The 20,041-nt window shown below is 41.8% G+C and overlaps 1 protein-coding gene across 3 annotated transcripts in view; it reads right to left on the reverse strand.

The window, feature by feature from the left end:
• DGKB (diacylglycerol kinase beta) overlaps window positions 1-20,041 on the reverse strand; it is a 1,765,597-nt gene that overhangs the window by 1,263,980 nt on the left and 481,576 nt on the right. For all 3 annotated transcript variants that reach the window (XM_086941963.1, XM_086941961.1, XM_086941962.1), the window contains one exon: window positions 12,830-12,928. In XM_086941963.1, the coding sequence (XP_086798089.1) occupies window positions 12,830-12,928 (99 nt within the window). The remainder of the gene's footprint in view (window positions 1-12,829; window positions 12,929-20,041) is intronic.

The raw sequence follows: 20,041 nt of genomic DNA on the forward strand, positions 1-20,041 counted from the left end.
GAGTGACTTTTCTCTATACATGCACCAGTCTAGGTCCTCTTCCCACCTCTTCATTTGGGGCGGTTGACTTGCTCTCCACTGCTGTGTAATTTTCCTTTTCGTTGTAATGTATGCTTACATACCCCATTGTGTTGTGTACGTGTTGAGATCTGCAGGCTCCCCGACATTTAGTATACACCTCTAAGCCTCTGGCTGCAAGTCGACCCCCAGTACTGATAGCAGTGTGTGGTGGATGTCTCCCCAATACAATTGTATTTGCTGACAGTTCCACAATATGTGGATGAGCGTACCTAATTACCCACACCCTCTTCTACACTCTCCACCACTTTGAACTTATTAATATCATCCATTATTAATTTGTTGAATATGTCTACCAAATTGCCACTGGGCAATTGCAATGTGAACCTGCTGCTAGGTTTCAGTCCACTATGAACAGTTGAGTGCATGGAAAACTCCATTCACTCAAGTTGAGAGATTTCTGCTTTGTTAAATGTCAGTGCGGGACCACTGATTTCATTTCCTGAATCCAAACTGTTGACTTTCAATATCTCAGAGATAAAACGGGTGGAAAATTGCATTGCGGTAGAATCAGGATGATTCACATTGGTCCTACTTTCAGACTTCTCATGGTGAAGTACTTACGCAATATAACTTTCCTGACAAATTTATAGGCCTAAATCCTGAGGCTGACAAAGTCAGGCTCCACTGAGGGGCAAAAGCTCAATCCATACTCCAGGATCTTCTATTGACCTGATGTAAGGGAAACATCTGAGATGTTAATGGCATTGTTGTTGACGTCTGTCTCTGACATACCTAAGGATATTTGTCCTGAGCTTGCTTCGCAACTTTGCCTTTTTCCCCTCCTTGTTTTGTATTGCCTTACCCTCAATTTCGCCCCACTGCCACACTAGGGCATCACCATCCTGAGCAACTGCATCTTCTTATGGAAATCGAGGGTCTCCCATCTGTTTCACTGATGTTTAAAGTGGTATGACCCACCGTATTCAATCTCTTCTTAGCTCTCAGGAGTTCATGTTTCTTCGCAAATGTATAAGTCCTCCCAAATTGATAGTCAAGTTGGTCCCTGTTGAATTTGTGGGTGTTATGCATCCTTGTCGCTTCCTTATGCTACCTTACACTTCTCAATGCATTCTTATATTTTTTTATAGAGAGTTTTAACATCCTCTGGTTGTTTGACCATTTCAATCTCTTTCAGGATTAGTTTCATAATCCTATCTGTTCCTTCATGAGACACTTAGCATGGGTTATGGGTGTTCCCATGAGCTTAAAGGAGCAACCTTCTGTGTTGGATCTCCTTTTCTCAAACAGAACTAAATCTATGTCCTCAAATGTAGGCATCACAAACATATGTTTGCCACAGAGTATTCTCTTGCATTCAATGTACCTGCCTACCAACATCATCTGCCACCATTTCTTGGATTCAGCAATCCGTGCCTTCTCTAGTTCATTACTGTGTAATGTGTAAATGTATGTATGTAACCACTTGCGGTGTTCTAGTGGCACCTCCCTTCTCCAGGTGCATTCCCGCTGCAGCTGTGGCACCACTACATTACTCCAATGCCACTTGATCCCGCTGTGCTCTTTGTTCCGCCATCTCATGACGTCACAATTTCAAGATTATTCAAAAAATTTATTATTAACGCACTGTTTTTGTAATTCACATTTCATTGAACTGTACTTGGAACTACAATAGTCAATTTACGCAACTTGTAGTTGTAGTCGGGTGTTGTAAAATCACATAGTCTATGGCATCCAGAGAGGTTTATGGTAAATGCAGCCCCTTCTTACACAATATCGTGCAGGTTACCGGGGGGGTCCAGACACACACACACACTACTGTGCATACAGGCAGCTGGGTTGAGGCACACTGATATCAAACAAAATCACACTGCTTTGTTGCATGGGTCCCAGTTTGCGCTCCCTCTATCTAGACCTTTTCCAGCATCCATCCAGGTGGAACTCTTACTCTGACTCCCTTTGCGACTGGCAAGGTCATCCATCCTTGCTCCTGAATTTTCAGCGGAGAATATATACACACACACAAACATATATATATATATATTCACTGAAAAAACGAAAAAACCATAGGTTTCACAACAGTTATAGTTAGGAATTAGCATTTAAAAACCTATTAAATTCACAGAAAAAACCATAGGTTTCACACCAGTTATAGTTAACTGGAAATTTTACTGACATAAAACCATTGAAATTCCCACGTTATAGTTAGTTGGACTCACTATAACTTGCGCGTGTAATGCACTGCTGATGACATCACATATTACATCACTCATGACATGGTCAATGACATCACTCATGACATCACTCCCGACACCATCCAGTGAATGTGTCCCTTTCTGAAAAATAAACATGTTTTAAATATGTATATGTAAAGGTCCATGGAAGAATAAATGTTTAAATAAGTGTCTTAATGGATGTTTTTTTTAAAAAAAACAAATGATTGGTTAACTGGCTTATTAAGTGTATCATAGTGAATACATATATTAGCGAGTATTGTTTCAATATTTAAAAGTTTGTATCAGTGTTTCACTTTGTGTATAAGTGGGTGCATGGGTTGGTGAGTAGCTACATGTGTGTTTCTATGGGTTATTAGATGTTATTTTTAGTATCAGTATAAATGTCTGTATGATTTGGTGGGGGTGTTACTTAGCACACAGATGCATCAATGACTGACTCACTGTTTGTATGTGTTTTGAAGACAGCATATGTGCCGGACTGTATAGGTGAATGAGTGTGTATATGTATATGTTAGTAAGTGAATGACTGTCTTACTAGTGTCTTTATCAGTAACTTCATATGTTTTAATCTAGTATATGTGAATATTGGTGTATATAAGTGAGTATATGTGAGAGTCAGAGTTCTTGTTTAAATAAGTATGTGTTTCTATAAGTGATTGTTTAAGAGAGTAAGTATGTGTAAGTTTCGTTAGAAGTAAGGTGGTAGTGTGTGTATAGCTGTATATGCCAAAAAATGGATGTTCAATATTTTATTTGCATGTGTGAATATGTGTGTGAGCAACTTATGGAAGACTGTCGGTGTGTTAACGGATGTATAGGTGTCTCACTACATATGATGAGTGAGTATATGTATGACTGACTATATAGAACTGTTGGTGAATGAGTGCATGTGTATATAAATGGTGGAATGACTGAATTGGTTGTTGTAACTGGTATAGGTATCTCCACTTTTTTGAAAATGTTAGTTTCTATTTTTTAATATGTGTTTCAAGGGTTACTTTACAGTGAAAGGAGGTCAGTCTCTCTGTCACAAGGATGGTGTCATCAGTGATGTCATGAGTGATGTCACTGACCATGTCATGAGTGATGTAATATGTGATGTCATCAGCAGTGCATTACACGCGCAAGTTATAGTGAGTCCAACTAACTATAACGTGGGAATTTCAATGGTTTTATGTCAGTAAAATTTCCAGGTAACTATAACTGGTGTGAAACCTATGGTTTTTTCAGTGAATTTAATAGGTTTTTTAAATGCTAATTCCTAACTATAACTGGTGTGAAACCTATGGTTTTTTCAGTGCATTTCAAAGTTTTTTTTAATGCTAATTCCTAACTAAAAGTCTCATTTTATAAGTAAGACTGTTAGCGCTCTAGTTGTTCTTTAGAACACTCTGGTATATACTATCATTGGGCTATAGTTGCGCTATATCTGGCTGATATTTGGGCTACATTTGTAATTTTTTGTCTCTGGTGGCCATCTTTGGGCTACATTGGGCTACATTGGGCTACATTTGGGCTACATTTGGGCTCTAACATATATAAAGCCCAAAGTAGGCCAATATATATTTTTTTAAAGTTAATTTTCTTAAAAACAACTGGAGCATATATCTTGAGACATAGCAAACGCACATCGGGCTACCAGTCCTTACAATTTTTCAATTTTTTTTTTGTCTTGGAGCGCTCCTGGTGCGCGCCCTGGTGAGCGCCCCGGAAAGTGTAGTAATTTGAAGTGCCCCGGTACGCGAACCGGGAAGCGTCCCGTTAGCGCCAATGTCGCGATCGAAAACAACATCGTGACGCATCGCGTAAGCGTGACGTATCGCGTAGCCGCGTGATGCGTCTTATGACGCGCTGCGTAAACGCACCTGGAAGCCCTCCGCGGCGCGGCCCGGAGCGCGTAACGTAAGCGCGCCGGAGTGTGTAACGTAAGCGCATCGGGTCATGTGACTTGAAAATAAAACTTTTCATTGGTTCTCATCATTTTTTTTCTCCAAATAATGAAAGCCCCCTCCTTTTTTCCTCATTCTTACTTTCTTCATTGAGAGAGCAAGAGCTATTTTGGAGGAAACAATGGCATCACTTGTTGCTGCAGCTGGTGCACCCCCACCAACCTGAAAAGAAGGTCCACCACCACAGTTTCTTGGAGGACAGGAAGAAGAGGAGGAAGAAGAGGAGGAGGATCAACAACGAAGGCGCTTCCTCCCAGAAGAACCAAGACAAAGGCACGTTAAAGTGCACTTTTTTTCTTTTCCAGATGACCAAAAAAAGGTGAACGCCCCCAAAGTCACCTGTCTTATTTGTGACAAAGTTCTCTCCAGGGGCAATCCCTCAAAGAAATATTCTTTTGGTAACTATACCATGATCCGCCACATGGAGAGGTGGCATCCCAATAATTTAGCCCAGGCTGAAGTCCAGGAACTTCGGAACAACCCACCCCCTGTGGCCAGCACTTCCTTTTCAGTACCCTCACTTTCTGGTCCTGAAGAACGCCAAATAGGGCCAAATATTCAGCCAAAATTTGGCAAGGTCAAATTTCTTTGCATTTTCTGTGGCAAAACATTATGCTATGGTGAACTTAGCGTCACCTTAATAAATAATGCTATAGACAACCACAAATGCAGCAAGGAAAGAAAACAGTAATTCTTTTCTTTTTTTTTGCTCCTGTTGAGCCATTTCCAATTCCCTGTTTTTTGTTTGTTCCCTTAAAAAAAAATATATATATAAAATTGTTCGTAAACACAAAAAAAAACAAAAAATGTTCAGAAAAATAATAAAAAAATATAAAACAACCAACAGAATAAAAAAAGTTCTTTTCAGAATTACCTCCCATTTACAAAATATTGCCAACATTTGTTAAACTCTGGCATTCTTTTTTCTCTGTAGTGCGCTTCCCGGTGCAACCCCCTCCACGACAATAGCCCCCACATCAAACCTAGGGTGTCAGGGGGGGTCTACCCTTCCCCCTTATGGTCATTTCCCCCTTTGTTTTGACCACCTCTTGTGTCTCGATCCTACCGAGACACAAGATGGCGGCTGCTCCAGACTGTTTCGAATGTTTACAGACACCCAGGAACCAATCAGCTTTCTGCGCGCAAGTCGCGTGGCTCCCCGGAGCGCGTACCGGGGCGCTGTCTTAGATATATATCTTTTTTAGAACCTAAATTACTCAAAATCCACTGAAGCACATATCTTGAGACATAGCAAAGGCACATCGGGCTACCAGTCCCTACAATTTTGCCAAGTTTGGTGGAAATCCATTCAGCAGTTCGGGCTAAACGGGAGGTCGACCGCCCTATGGAAATTAACATGGGGAAAACACGTTTTGGGACCCCCCTTTTATCTCAGCCCCCGCTTCACAAATCCCCCCCAAACTTTCAAGGAAGGACCAGGGCGCCACAAAGCCATTTTGAGGAAATTTTCAGGCAGATTCGTCAATCGACGCCAAAGTTATTCCCAATAGAATGTTGTGATTTCCCTATAGAAAATTATCCTAACTGTAACTACCTACTGGCGACCGCTTCTATGGATTTGTATGAGTGACATGTCCAGCTAACTATAATGCCCCTGAAACCTATGTTTTTTTCAGTGAATTTCTAAGGTTTTTAAAATGCTAATTCCTAACTATAACGTGCCTGAAACCTATAGTTTTTTCAATGAATTTCAAAGGTTCTTTAAATGCTAATTTCTAACTTTAACGTAACTGAAACCATTGTTTTTTTCAGTGAATTTCAAAGCTTTTTTAAATGCTAGTTTCTAACTTTGCCTACAGAGGTAAGACATGTGAAGAAAGAAGAAAAAACACACAGAAAGAAGAAAAAGAAATGCAGAAAGAAGCAATAGAAGTCCACAAAGACGAAGAAAAGTACAGGAAGAAGGAAGACGTGCAGAAAGAACAAACAGAGGAGCAGAAAGAGGCCTTTGTTGCAAAATCATCCTGTACCCTCAACTTTTTTAGATGGGTACTGGTGGTAACTGACTCTGACTAACCAGTCCTAGAGCCAATGCTAAGCTAAAAGACACTTATAATACAGTTAAAACACCTACATACACTAGGGAACACTATGAGTTGGGGTACCCTTGTTATTAGCATGACCTCCTCTGTAAGCCTCTAGTACATAATAGGCTAGGGGAATTAAAACTACCTCTTAAAACACGCCACAGGGAGCGTTTGCACACTAGTGAAGGGAGGGGGGAAGCTGAGCTGATGTGTGCAAACACGCCCTTTGGCCATTTTAATTTGGGGGATAAAGTCCCCTTAAATCCTGAGTGTCCCTTGGGTACAACTAGCCCATCAGGTATCTCTAGTTAGCACCACAGAGCTGTGTTGCAGAAAAAATGGGCACGGCCTGGACCACCTCTCTGCAACGCAGCACATTAGCACTTACTGGAAGCACCTGGTGGACTAGTTGGCCCCCATGGGCCTTCAATATTGAATAGGAATTATTTTTCCAAGTTAAAACGTGCCATAGGGCGTGTTTGCACACATCCCCTCAGGCCCGTCCCCTCCCTACCCTGCTGTGTGAACACGCCATGTGGCCGTTTTAAGTTGGGAGATTAACTCCCCTTGAATTCTGAGGGTCCCTCAGAGCAAATTAGCCCACTACGTACGTCTAGTAAGCACCATTGCAGAGACGTGTAAAAGGGGCACAGCCTGCACCACCTCTCTTCAGCGCAGTGGCACTTACTGGAAGCACCTGGTGGGCTAGTTGGCCCCAGGATTGAAGGGGAATTTTTTCCCCAACCTAAAACACGCCCCAAGTCGTGTTTGCACACGTCACCTCAGGCCCCGCTCGCTCCCTTTACCATTGTGTAAATACGCCCTTTGGCCGTTCTAAGTTCAGAAATTAGGTCCCCTTGAATCCTAAGGATCCTTAGGGTCAAACTAGCCTACTAGGTACCTCCAGTAAGCGCCACTGAGCCGCGTTGCAGAGAGGTGTAAAAAGGGGCGTGGCCTATGAACATCAGTCTGCAACTCAGCGCCCTGGTGCATACTGTAGATACCTGTTGGGCTAGTTGGACCTCAGGGACCCTCAGTATTGAAAGAGAGGTAATACCCCAACTTAAAGCACTCCACGTGGAATACTGCGGGTTCCTAGGGTGCAACTAGCCCACCAGCTACCTCCATTAAGTGCCACAGAGCTACGTTGCAGAGAGGTGCAAAAACAGGCCTGGCCCGAGAACACCTCTCTGCAACGCAGCCCCCTGGTGCATACTGGAGGTTCTTAGTGGGCTAGTTGGCCCCCTGTTACCCGCAGCATTCAAGGGGAATTCTTTCCTCATCTGCAAACGCCCCATCCCCTGGGGCATGGCATTTTTTTAAATGATTTTCCTTTTTTTGGAGTGGGTCTGTGTTGCCCCCCTCCTCTGGCCACTTATGGCCCCATTCCCCGGGGCCGGCCTATCAATTTTTTAATTTTTTAATTTTATTTTTGGGGAGGGGGCCGCGTGGCCCCCCTCCCGGGCCCCTTGTAACCCCAGGGGCCCATCCCCCAGGGCTGACCCTCTCTGTTGGGGACCGTGGGGGGCCCCAATCGCCCCACAGTCCAACCGTCCCCCCGCGTCCCTCAGGTGATGGCATTTCTTTTCCACATGGGGAGCTGCTAACATGCATCTTCCGTGTGGAAAAGAAATTTGGTTTTAATTTTGAAAGAGAGAGCAGGATTCCCTGCTCTCTCTTTCAAAATTCAAACCAAGTTTGCTCTGGCAGGGCGAGAGCCGTGAGGCTCCCGCACTTTCATAGCAAACTACAGTGTCCCGGGGTGGGCACTCCCGGACACTGCAGGAGCCGGCCCTGGGGGGTGGCAGTCCCCAGGGCCCTCGAGGGCTCCAAAAGGGGGGCTTTGTGGCCCCCTCCCACCTATTTTAAAGCGCATGGGGTGATGGTCCCCGGGGCTGCTGGGTCTGTCACGGACCACCCAATTTAAATATTTAGAGCCCCGATGAGGTGGCGGTCCCCAGGGCGTGTGTGGGGGGCTTGAGCCCCCATACAGGTATTTTTTTTTAAGCCCGGGGGTGGGGCCCTTCAGGGCTGTGGGGGGCAGTGCACCCCCTGCAATCTCAAATAAGATGAGCCCCAAGGGGTGGCGGTCCCCGGGGCTCGGGGGGCCTTAGAGACCCTCCAGCATTATAATATTTAGCCCTGGGGGTGGCGGTCCCCGGGGCTGCCCCCCACAATCTCAATTAAGTCGAACCCCGGGGGTGACAGTCCCGGGGCTCAGGGGGCCTTAGAGGCACCCCAACATTATACTACTAAGCCCTGGGGGTGGCAAGCCCCGGGGCTGCGGGGGGCCATGAGCCCCCGCAAATATTCATGCTTTGCCCCAGGGAGTGGCGGTCCCCGGCGCAGTGTGGGGGGGATTGGAGCTCCCCCAAACTTTATTTTGATCATGCTCCCGGGACTAACATGCTCCCGGGACTTTTCCCCCCCCAGGGGCAGATTAGCATCGAAGTGCGGGAGCCAGCTTTTAATTTTTTTTATCAGCAGGATCCACGCAACCTGCAGGGATCTTGCTGTTGTTTTGAAAAAAAACTATTTTTTGGGGGCCTTGGGGGTCCTTGTGGGATCCCCTGAGCAGGACTAGGGGGTCATGGTGTTTCTACCCTGCCCACTTTTTGCGTTTTGCACGTTTTTACTTCTGTGTTCTTGTTCCTCAGTTCTACAAGATGGCTGCCAACACTTCCTGGTTTGGAGTGTTGACAGCCAATTAGCATACAGCTCATGCTCGGCATGGTGCGCTTAAGGTGCGCAGATCCTCATCGGCCATAGATATATATGTGATTTTTAATTTTGATTTTCTCAGGAAATACTAAACGGATTTACACCATTTAACAAAAAGGCACGACTCTGAACCAAGGGCTAACTTTTTGCCAAATTTGTGTAATTCCGTTCAGCAGTTCGGGCTGTAGCTGCGGCTAAAGGTTCCTATGGGAAATTGCATGGGGAAAACACGTTTTGGCACCCCCCTTTTTCCTGGGCCTCCGCTTGACGAACACCCCAAGACTTCCATGATGAGAGCGGACCGGAGCACCCCACCAGTTTAAAAAATTTCGCAAAGATTCGTCAATCGGCGCCAAAGTTATTCCAAATAGAATGTTGCGGATTTCCTATATATATATATATATGTATATATTACCTACTGGCGAACGCCAGTAGGTAGTTATAGTTAGGATTTTTTTCAATGCAAAATCTCAAAATTCTATTTGGAATAAGTTTGGCGCCGGTTGACGAATCTGCCTGAAAATGTCCTCAAATTTGCCTCGCGGAGCTCCGCTTCTTCCTTGAAAGTTTCGGGGGGATTCGTCAAGCGGGGGGCAAGATAAAAGGCGGGTCCCAAAACGTGTTTTCCCCATGTTAATTTCCGTTGGGCGGTCGAACTCACTTTTAGACCGAACGGCTGAATGGTTTTCCACCAAACTTGGCAAAATTGTAGGGACTGGTAGCATGATGTGCCTTTGCTATGTCTCAAGATATGTGCTGCAGTGGATTTTGAGTAATTTAGGTTAAAAAAAATATATATATCTATAGGCGCGCCCCGGTACGCGCACCGGGGAGCGCACCGGGCGTGCTTATCGACTTGCGCACGGAAAGCTGATTGGCTCACGGGTGTCTGTAAACATTCAAAACAGTCCGGAGCGGCTGCCATCTTGTGTCTCGGTAGGATCGAGACACAAGAGGTGGCGAAAAAAAGGGGGGAAATGACCATAAGGGGGCAGGGTAGATCCCCCCTGACCCCCTAGATTTGATGTGGGGGCTATAATAGGGCCTGCAGGGCAAAACAAAATTTTGCGCATGGGGAGCGCCCGGTATGCGCTCCGGGGAGCGGACCGGTGAGCGTAGCATGGGGAAAACCCAGTTTATTCACTGTGTCACCTCTACGACCCTTTTTTGCGTCAATACGTCCCTTTTGCATACATTACACCTGACGGAGATATAATGTGGCGCAAGGGCTTACAAAGTGACGCATCTACCTAGATGCTTCACTTTGTAAATATGACTGAATAAGGTGCATTTTTTACAGCACTGGTGCGTCACAAAAAGTGATGCACCGGTGGCGTTACAGTGACGCATGGCCTCATAAATGAGGCCTTCAGTCTTCTAGTCATGCGTCATATTAAATATATGACATATTATGTCGGAAGTACTTACAGATACGTCAGTATTTCAGACGTATCTGTAAGCGCAAAAGTGATGCATTGCTGGAGTGTGTCACAAAAATGATGCAACTCCAGCAATGCATCCTTTCACATGGGGCCAGGCCCCATGTGAAAGGGCTTGTATCAGTCTTACACCTGCTGTGATACAGGCGTAAGATTTGGACGCAACAGCGTCATAAAAGTGACACAGTGATATCTCATAGATTTCACTGCGTCACCTCTACAACCCTTTCTTGCGTCAATACGTCCCTTTTGCGTACATTACACCTGACGTAGGTATAATGTGGCGCAGGGGCTTACAAAGTGACACATCTACCATGATGCGTCACTTTGTAAATATGACTGAATAAGGTGCACTTTTTACTGTACTGATGCGTCACAAAAAGTGATGCTCCGGTGGCGTTAAAGTGACAGATGGCCTCATAAATGAGGCCTTCAGTCTTCTAGTCATGCGTCATATTAAATTTATGACGTATTTTGTTGGAAGTTCTTACAGATACGTCAGTATTTCAGACGTATCTGTAAGTGCAAAAGTGATGCATTGCTGGAGTGTGTCTCAAAAATGATGCAACTCCAGCAATGCATCCTTTCACATGGGGCCAGTGAATATATATATATATCTATATATATATATATATATATATATATATATATATATATATATCTATATATATATATATATATATATATATATATATATATATATATATATATATATATATATATATATATATATATATATATATTCACGGAAAAAACCATAGGTTTCACACCAGTTATAGTTAGGAATTAGCATTTAAAAAACCTATTAAATTCACTGAAAAAACCATAGGTTTCACACCAGTTATAGTTACCTGGAAGTTTTACTGACATCAAACCATTGAAATTCCCACGTTATAGTTAGTTGGACTCACTATAACTTGCGCGCCTGCAATGCACTGCTGATGACATCACTCATGACATGGTCAGTGACATCACTGATGACACCATCCAGTGAATGTGTGTCTTTCAGTAAAATAAATATGTTTTACATATGTATTTGTAAAGGTCGATGGAAGAATACATTTTTTAAAAAGTATCTAAATGGATGTTTTTTTTATAAAAAAATGGATTGGTTAACTCGCTTATTAAGTGTATCTTAGTGAATACATATATTAGCGAGTGTTGTTTAAATATTTAAATATATGTATCAGTGTTTCACTTTGTGTATAAGTGGCTGCATGGGTTGGTGAGTAGCTACATGTGTGTGTGTATGGGTTATTAGATGTTTTTTTTAGTATCAGTATGAGTGTCTGTATGGTTTGGTGGGGGTATTACTTAGCACATAGATGCATTAATGACTGACTCACTGTTTGTATGTGTTTTGAAGACTGCATTTGTGTTGTAGTGTAAGGGTGGATGACTGTGTATACTGTATATGTGTGTGTTAGTGAGTGAATGACTGTCTCACTAGTGTCTTTATTAGTAACTAAATATGTTTTATTCTATTATATGTGAGTATCAATGTATATAAGTGAGTATATGTGAGAGTGAGAGATTGTAAGAGTTCCTGTTTAAATAAGTATGTGTTTCTATAAGTGATTGTTTAAGAGAGTAAGTATGTGTGAGTTTCCTTAGAAGTAAGGTGGTAGTGTGTGTATAGCTGTATATGCAAATAAATGGATGTTCAATAGTTTATTTGCATGTGTGAGTATGTGTGTGAGTGGCTTTTGGATGACTGTCGGTGTGTAACAGGATGTATAGGTGTATCACTACATATGATGAGTGAGTATATCTATGAGTGACTATATAGAACTGTTGGTGAATGGTACAGCAGCAGTGATAACGACATTTGCTCAACTCTACATGACCTGCCGAACCTCCCATGAGGTTCTATTTCCATCTCGCCCTGAAGAAGTCCCATCTGGGACGAAACACGTCAGGTCGGCTGTTCTTTCTTGCAATTGGAACAATAAAAAGGATTTTTCTTAAAACTTGGACATCATTTCCAGTGTCTTTATAATAAGCCTGTGATTTAGTTTTCACATTTCTTACTTATGGTGCACCTGTGCTTATGAATTAAATCAATTGTAAGGAACTATCACTGTGATGGTGGGTGGTTATCGGTGTGCACATAAACCCCAGTGTAGTATCTAAAGGGGAAATTACTGTTGGGGTCATTTTGGTTATGTGCATTTGTAATGAAGGTTCCACCATCTGCCTTGTTCTAGCATACATTTGAAAATGTATAAGGGCACACTTTGTGACTTGCGTAAAAAACCATTGGTTAAACAGTAGAATGAATTTCAGAGATGGTTCTCTGACTCTTTGCGTTATGTAAGAAAAGGAGAAAGAAAACGTAATCAACACAAAGCGACCTAAAACTACATGCAGTCATACAATACACGCCTATAACTTACCAGTACAACTGGACAGATTGTTGTTGGTGGCAAAATGTGATCCTTGTATGGTCCGCAGTCACATTCAGGCTTTAGATGTGAAGCGCATTTATTGTGGAGCTATTGATAGGAGAAAAACATGTTTAGATTTGGAGAATACACAGCATCACAGATGTCAGCACTATTTGTACACACAGTATGCCAATATACATGCACAAAGATAAACAATTATTATAGAGAAATTGCTGTGTAGTCCATCATTGAATATTTTTTCAACACCAAGCATTCAGCCCTCCACTGTTGAAAACAAAATTAATCAGCCAAGTTATGTGGGCAACCCTAGGACAATTTTACCTATGTTATATATTACGATAGTATCAATGGAGAACTGGTGTTTGTTGTTATTATATTGTCGCTGTCCTTGAAAGTAGCAAAGATTAATATGCCATATTTTTATAGGAAGTCAGCCAGCCTTGTTCGAAGAGTCAATCCATAAAAAAACACAGCTAAAAACTGCAGCAGGAAGAGGTAGGCGAATGTATTGCCCTTCACAACTAAAATGGCAATCACCGGCCAATGGGCTTCAATTAAATTAAAAAGGTGGCTTTTACCTTTGGTTTTCTTGGGGGAGATTATTATTGGTCACAAAATTGATCAGGAAGTACACACCCTCACCTCAAGACGTGCCCCCCAAGGGAGCTAATAAGAGCATTTCACAGATCGCAGCAAAGTCAATGATAGCTCAATACTGCTACCCATTCTCCATGTTCTTTAAAAAGTAAAAGCACTTCATCCTACAATCAGTTTAATACTACACATAAAAATATAAATGAACACGCATAAACCAAGTAGGGTGAAACAGGCTTTTTACAACGATCAATGAACTTCTAATGGCTTCAATAAATTGCATTTTGGCTCTTTGGATTTAGTTACAGGTTTACTCAATAAACCAATCTTGCCTACAATCATCAACAGAGGGTTTTTCACACGTTATAAGCTACTGTCTATTGGCTTTATCAAAGTGTTTGAGCGCGTAACTTTTAATAAATCAATCAATCCACTTTATTCGGAGGCATTATAGCGATCATAAAAGCATTTCACAGTACAAAGCAACTCCTAAATTGTATCAGGTAAAAGTACATAAAACACATAGTAAAAACAGCTAAAAATAGTAGCAGCAATATATTAAGACAACATGGACCTACGTGCTCTTACAGTAGATTTTAGGAAAGACCAGTTGTGTAAAATAGTTCCCGGTTAAATACAAGTAATAAAATCTAAAAACGGTTCTGCATTGACCAATATTCAGCAGTATTTCTTTTTAACAGTGCTGTTCAAAAAAAGTCTAGTATACTGTGCATAAAATGTACCCAAAAAGTTAAAACGAAGCATTGGTTGCCCAGTTGAATCATCACAAGGACAGGGCATGGATTCAAGATTGTGGGTAAAACCCGCAGGAAAGCAAAGCAGATATTTAACAGTATCGGATCTAAAATGAAATAGTGAAAAACTATCACGACGACTGCAGGCAAACCTAATGTAGTCGAGTGTACAATTCGATCCCCACAGATCGAGATGTCTAGTCATGGTAGACTTCCTCACCAGGGGCCAGATGTAGGTGGCCGTTTGAGGCCATTTACCGAGCGGTAACGGCCGATTTTGGCCGTTACCGATCGGTAAATGGGTGACAGGTATGTAGGGTGCATTATTTTACCGAATCGGTAAAATTACTGAATCGGTAATTTTACTGATTCGGTCAAATAAAAATTCGGTAATTTTACCGATTCGGAGGCACCCAGATGTAGGTGGGACTCTTCAGAGTCCCAGAGGCCTTACCCAATCAGTATTTTACCATTGAATCCAATTTGATGGTAAAATACGGATTCCGGTGTGCATGCACATGTGTGCATGCACACCTATGCCATGTGACAGGCAGACCTGCCCTTAGGGCATGTATGCCTGCCACATGGCACCCAAGCCTGTTTTTGGGGGTGCCAGAGGGTGTCAAAGTGACACCCCCTGCACCCTTGTGAAAATCGGTATTTACCGATTCGGTAAATACCGAATCGGTAATGCCCATTCATTCCTATGGGCTTCAAATACCGAATTCTTCCGAATCGGTATTCCAGCACATCTGGAATACCTACATATCCACCCCTTAGATTTACCGATTTTTAATTACCGAATCGGTAAAATTCGGTAATTAAAAATCGGTAAATCTATTTTACCTACATCTGGCCCCAGATCTCTTAGTCACTGTGGGGCATATTACCAAGCATTAGCGAAAATTATCGCTATTGCTTGGTTAGAGACAAAAAAGTATCGCCGACCAGCGGCGATTTTTATCACAGATAAACCTTGGTATTACCAAGGTTTATCGCAAATGCAATAAAAATCGGCCAAAATGCATGAATATTGCTGAACTGAAGATATTCAGGCATTACCGAGCTAATGCTCTTAGCCATGTTATCCACCTCCCATTGGATAACATGGCTAAGAACTGCTCAGGGCAGGTGTTAGCTTTTGGAGATATTCGCGCTTAGCGTGAATATCTCCAAAAGTTGGTAATAGGAGATAGCGATGTTAGCGACTGTTTCCAGTCGCTAAAATCTTGGCACGCCCACTTTGCATGTCATTAGTGATACATTTCTCTGACATGCAAAGTGGGGCCCAAGATGGTCGATATCTCCTACTAGCTGTCGCTAACTGGTGTTACCGACAGCTAGGTAATAGGGAGATAATTTTATCTCCGCTTTCTTGGCTTTTAAAGCCAAAAAAGCGGAGATAAACCCCCTTGATAATATGCCCCCGTGTTTACACATATGTATCCTCATTAGTAGTCCCACAACTGCGCCTGCTGGTATTGAAATTTCACGTGCCTTTTAACTTTATATATTCAAATAATGATACATTTTATACTTTTTTGGATGGGGATGGAAAATTTACATGCGGCTTATGCAGCTATAATTCTAATGTGCCCTTACTATTTGACTGTTTACATTTCTTCAGAATTAGAAGTCTGATTTTAAAACCTACCTTTCCAAAGTATAAAATCCACAACACTAGTGAGGTAATCACGCTTATTTTTTACATGGAGTTTCTTGATGAAACGTGCATTTGGAAATTTATTAAAGGCTATTTTGGCTTAGACGTTTGTTATTGTAAATGTTTATATTGTTTTTAACTCTCATGTAATGATGTTACACGTAGATTTAGAGACTACAGTTTAAATAAACTCTCTAATCTTTGCATGTGTGCTGTAAAAACAGGGTACATGAAAAATTTGAAAGGTTTGGACGTAAGAAATCATTTTAAACTTTGTATGCCTCAGCAATTCATGCTTTTTTTAACGCTAAGCCATGTCTACAAATGTTAGTAGATAGGTTTTTGCAATATTATCCATTGGGGGTTGCATGAGAAAGCACATGTACCGCCCATAGTACACCCCCTTCGCGTGAAGTAGTGCAAAGCATAGATAGCACTAGCTTGTGTTACTTTATGGCTCTTTTTTGAGTGGAAAAGTTTAAAAGTCAATCCCAATTCTATATATTGTGCACTTTTGTGAAGCAAACCCCACACAAAGTGTTAGTAAATATGGGCCATTGCTTTAATTTCTGAAGTGATTGTTATCCAAGTTCCAACATGATCAGCAAGCAAAACTGAATGCTAGTACAAATACCAAAAACCAATGAATCTTAAAAAAGCACCAACATAAAAATTATTCTTCAAGAGCCACCCAAAAAACTTAATAAGAGAATGTGTACCCTTTCGGACATGGGCTGTGTAAGTCTGCCTGTGGCTGGTTGGGAAAAGAGCTTCACCATAGACCAGTCTCTGCAACCAGACTCCAATATACACAGCCTTTGGACAAGCACATGGGAGTTGGCGCACCACAGTGGGTTAGACACATGCCTTGCGAAATGCCACGGGCAATCACCAAGCTACAGAAGGCTCTGCGCAGTGGGGGTTGGCAGCAATGATACTAAATACTCATGGAACTATTTTGGGTCTCCACCCAAAAGTCAAAAACTGTGCTCCTGGTTAGTAGATGTACCATGTAGGAGTTTGGACACATTTAGGATAGCTCCTAAAAGCAGGGTGATCAGTTAAGATCAGGAAGTGAGAGTTAGCTTTAGTATAGATTTAGCTAGATTCTCAAAACACTAGTGTTTTAACTCAAAAGAATAAGGCATGATTCTACAAGATCTAGCAAAGTGGTGGTTTGTACAGAATGACTGTAGTACTTTAAATGATATATTCTTATACCACCAGACAGGGGAATATAGTTGTAAATAAGTGTTCAATTTGCCAACAGTAAAACTGAGTGACAATTCAGGTGGTATTTTGATTAAGAAACAAGCTCTACTGGCCTAGGAGACGGATGGCAGGATAAACACAGCATGACTTGGAAATTTACTAAAGTGAACATGTGCCAGAAGAAGGCCTGGATGGATCTTGAAGCAGAGTATTCTTGAATGGCTAGCAATGCTACCGGCATTCTTTTGGCCCTGATCACCCTAATCTTTAGGTCGAGCATTTGAGACCTCTTGTATATACTTTAGTATATACTTAAATGTATATGTACTTTGTGGGCACTAGAGATCAGCCCTAGGACTTGTCTGCTTCCTCTTAGGGACTTTATTTTCTGTTTAACGGCCTCTATTCAACTGTCTTAATAGAAAACGACCAGTAGAGGTCAGTAAAATACCAGAAATGCTTTCTTCTGAGGTAATTTCTTTTTTGTATTTTTCTGGCAACTGCCTCTATTTAACTTTCATGATAGAAAATGACAAGCAGAGGTCAGTAAAATACCAGAATCACTTTTCTAGACTCCAGTCCATAGAAATTGTCTTCCATGAGCACCCGTTTACAATAAAAAAAATCAAATCTTGTATTTTTAGTGAAATGACCACCGAAGACCCTGATATTATATAAAAAACAGAGCTTTGGACTATATAACTTCCTGCTGAAAGGCAATATTTCTCTCCATGCGTTCCCATACCTTGGGTGTCACACTGTTTGGTGCTTACTTTCTCTCCATGTTAAAGAACAGTAGATGTTTCAGCACCCAGGCTAATGAGCTGCATAGTTAAATACATATATGGTCCCAAATGCGAGACCGCTTGCATTTCAAATGCCTGTTTGATTAGTACTGATAGTAACTGACTCTGATTGTGCCCTGACCTCTGCTTACCAGACCCAGAGCCAGTATTCTGCTTTAAAGATATGTGTTGGTTCGAAGTAATTACAATTGGCAATAACAGACCCCTGTAAGTACCTAGTATATAATAAGGCAAGGGGCATACCAACTACCTAGAAGTCCCTCGTACGTAATATAGTGGGAAGGATTAGTTGCCCAGTAGATTTCCTGCAATGGAGTGAGACTTAAAAGCAGCCCTGCTTTGCAGACTGTCTTTAAAATTAAATTATAAGAAATATACCTATTTAATTAAAGGTACTTCCAAAGTAGAAATAATCCTTATTTTTATTTTTACATATATGTCACCCCTAATATCTCCCCTAGGTGCCCCAGGGGTAGTTTGCCATGTAACCATAAGGAGGAACATTACAAAATGTGTTTTAAAAGCCCTGGTGAGGGAAAAAGTGCCAATTTAATGTTTACCTGTTGTGGATAATTTGTTTTGTTACCTAACATTTGAATCTTTTATTTAAGTTTAAATATTAACAGGAGCAACATGAAAGTAAAAGTATCATACATGGTTAATTATGATAAATGCAATGACTTGCCACTGTTAGATTTATAATGACTATCACAGAATTTAAGTTATTCACCTTTTTTCTTTCTGTGAGCCAAGATCCAGCCTTCCAGTTACTCTCTCCTTATTAGTTAGCCTCTTCCAGACTGAGCCAAGCTGTCTTAATGGGGTGTGAAGTAGCCTGTTAGAGAGGCAATAGATTTCCTGTGGAAGGAGAATTGCAGAAGCTACAGGCAGGAACATTGGTAGAGTGGCCAAACTGGTCTTCAAAGGGAGAATGACACTTTTGGACAGCACAGGCTCACTCCCATATCCAGCAACCCCAGTCACACAGGAGCACCTGTAATTAGATTAGAGAAGGTAATGGAAGGGCAGTGTTAGGGACTCTTAGCCATGTCAGTGGGTTGGCTTAGTCTGATTTAACCTTCAAGGACAGACTTTCTCCATTTTGGATTTTAGAAGAATAGTGCTTTCTAGGGCAAGAATTTGCCACACTTGAAACTCTGAAAGACTGCACTTGCTGCACAGTCCTAAGGACTTTGCCATGTTTCAAGAAGGATTAAGGAGAGGACTCCCTGCATGCAACAGGTTTACTGAGCCCACCAGCATCATTTCCACTAAGAAGTCCACGTCCTGGAGTGCGCTCAGTGGACTTTTAAGGATTTGGCAAGGTCCATTGTGGGAATTATAGTACCAACATCATGAGGACCATCTCAGAGATTTTAGACCCCTAGATTGGTGTTGTGGACACTTTAAACCCTCAAGGAGCCCTACTAGAAGAAGATCAAGAATTTTGGTGAAGTTTGGGAACTTTTTGGTTGAAGAGCTCCATAAGGTAACGACTCGATGTTGAGATTCAAGCCGGCGACTTTAAAATGCAACCCGGCCTGGATTTCAGGTTCATTCTTCTGAAAGCTCCGGAGCTCCCGACTTCAAGGATTTGACCAGGGCCTCTTAGAAAACCAATTTGATGGTGCTGATGCAAATTCGGCCTGAAGAATAGCCTTGCTTGATGTCGAGAGAAAAAGCTCCAGAAAAATTACTGAGTGCGAAGGTCCCATTTAGTTTATCAAACCAGGGCTCCATTGCGGTAGGCTTTAAACTTTGACTTTATCCCTTTCAAGCCTTACCAGATGTCTCAATTTGGCGTTATAGGTTTTTAAGCACTAGAAAGTGTATATTCTTTAAAAATGTATATCTCTGGTTCCCTACATTGGATTTCTGTCATTTTGGTGTCCATTTGTTCATGAAATATAACCTATTTTGGATTTCCATTATTTGTTGTGTGTTACATTTAATGTATTAGCGTTTTCAAAATCTTTATACACCAGTCTCCTAAGTTACGGCTGCCTGCTCATTGCCAGCTACCAAGGGTTGAGCAAGGGAATCATTTATTGAGAAACTGACTAACCTTTTATTGTGTTTGTGGCCCTATTACTATTAGTAAGTCACTGTTTATCACTACTAATAATCCACGTACCAAAATTTGGTGTTTAGCAGTGAGGATACGTACTTG

This window comes from Lissotriton vulgaris, chromosome 10 (genome assembly GCF_964263255.1).
Source record: "Lissotriton vulgaris chromosome 10, aLisVul1.2, whole genome shotgun sequence".
Lineage (NCBI taxonomy): Eukaryota > Metazoa > Chordata > Amphibia > Caudata > Salamandridae > Lissotriton > Lissotriton vulgaris.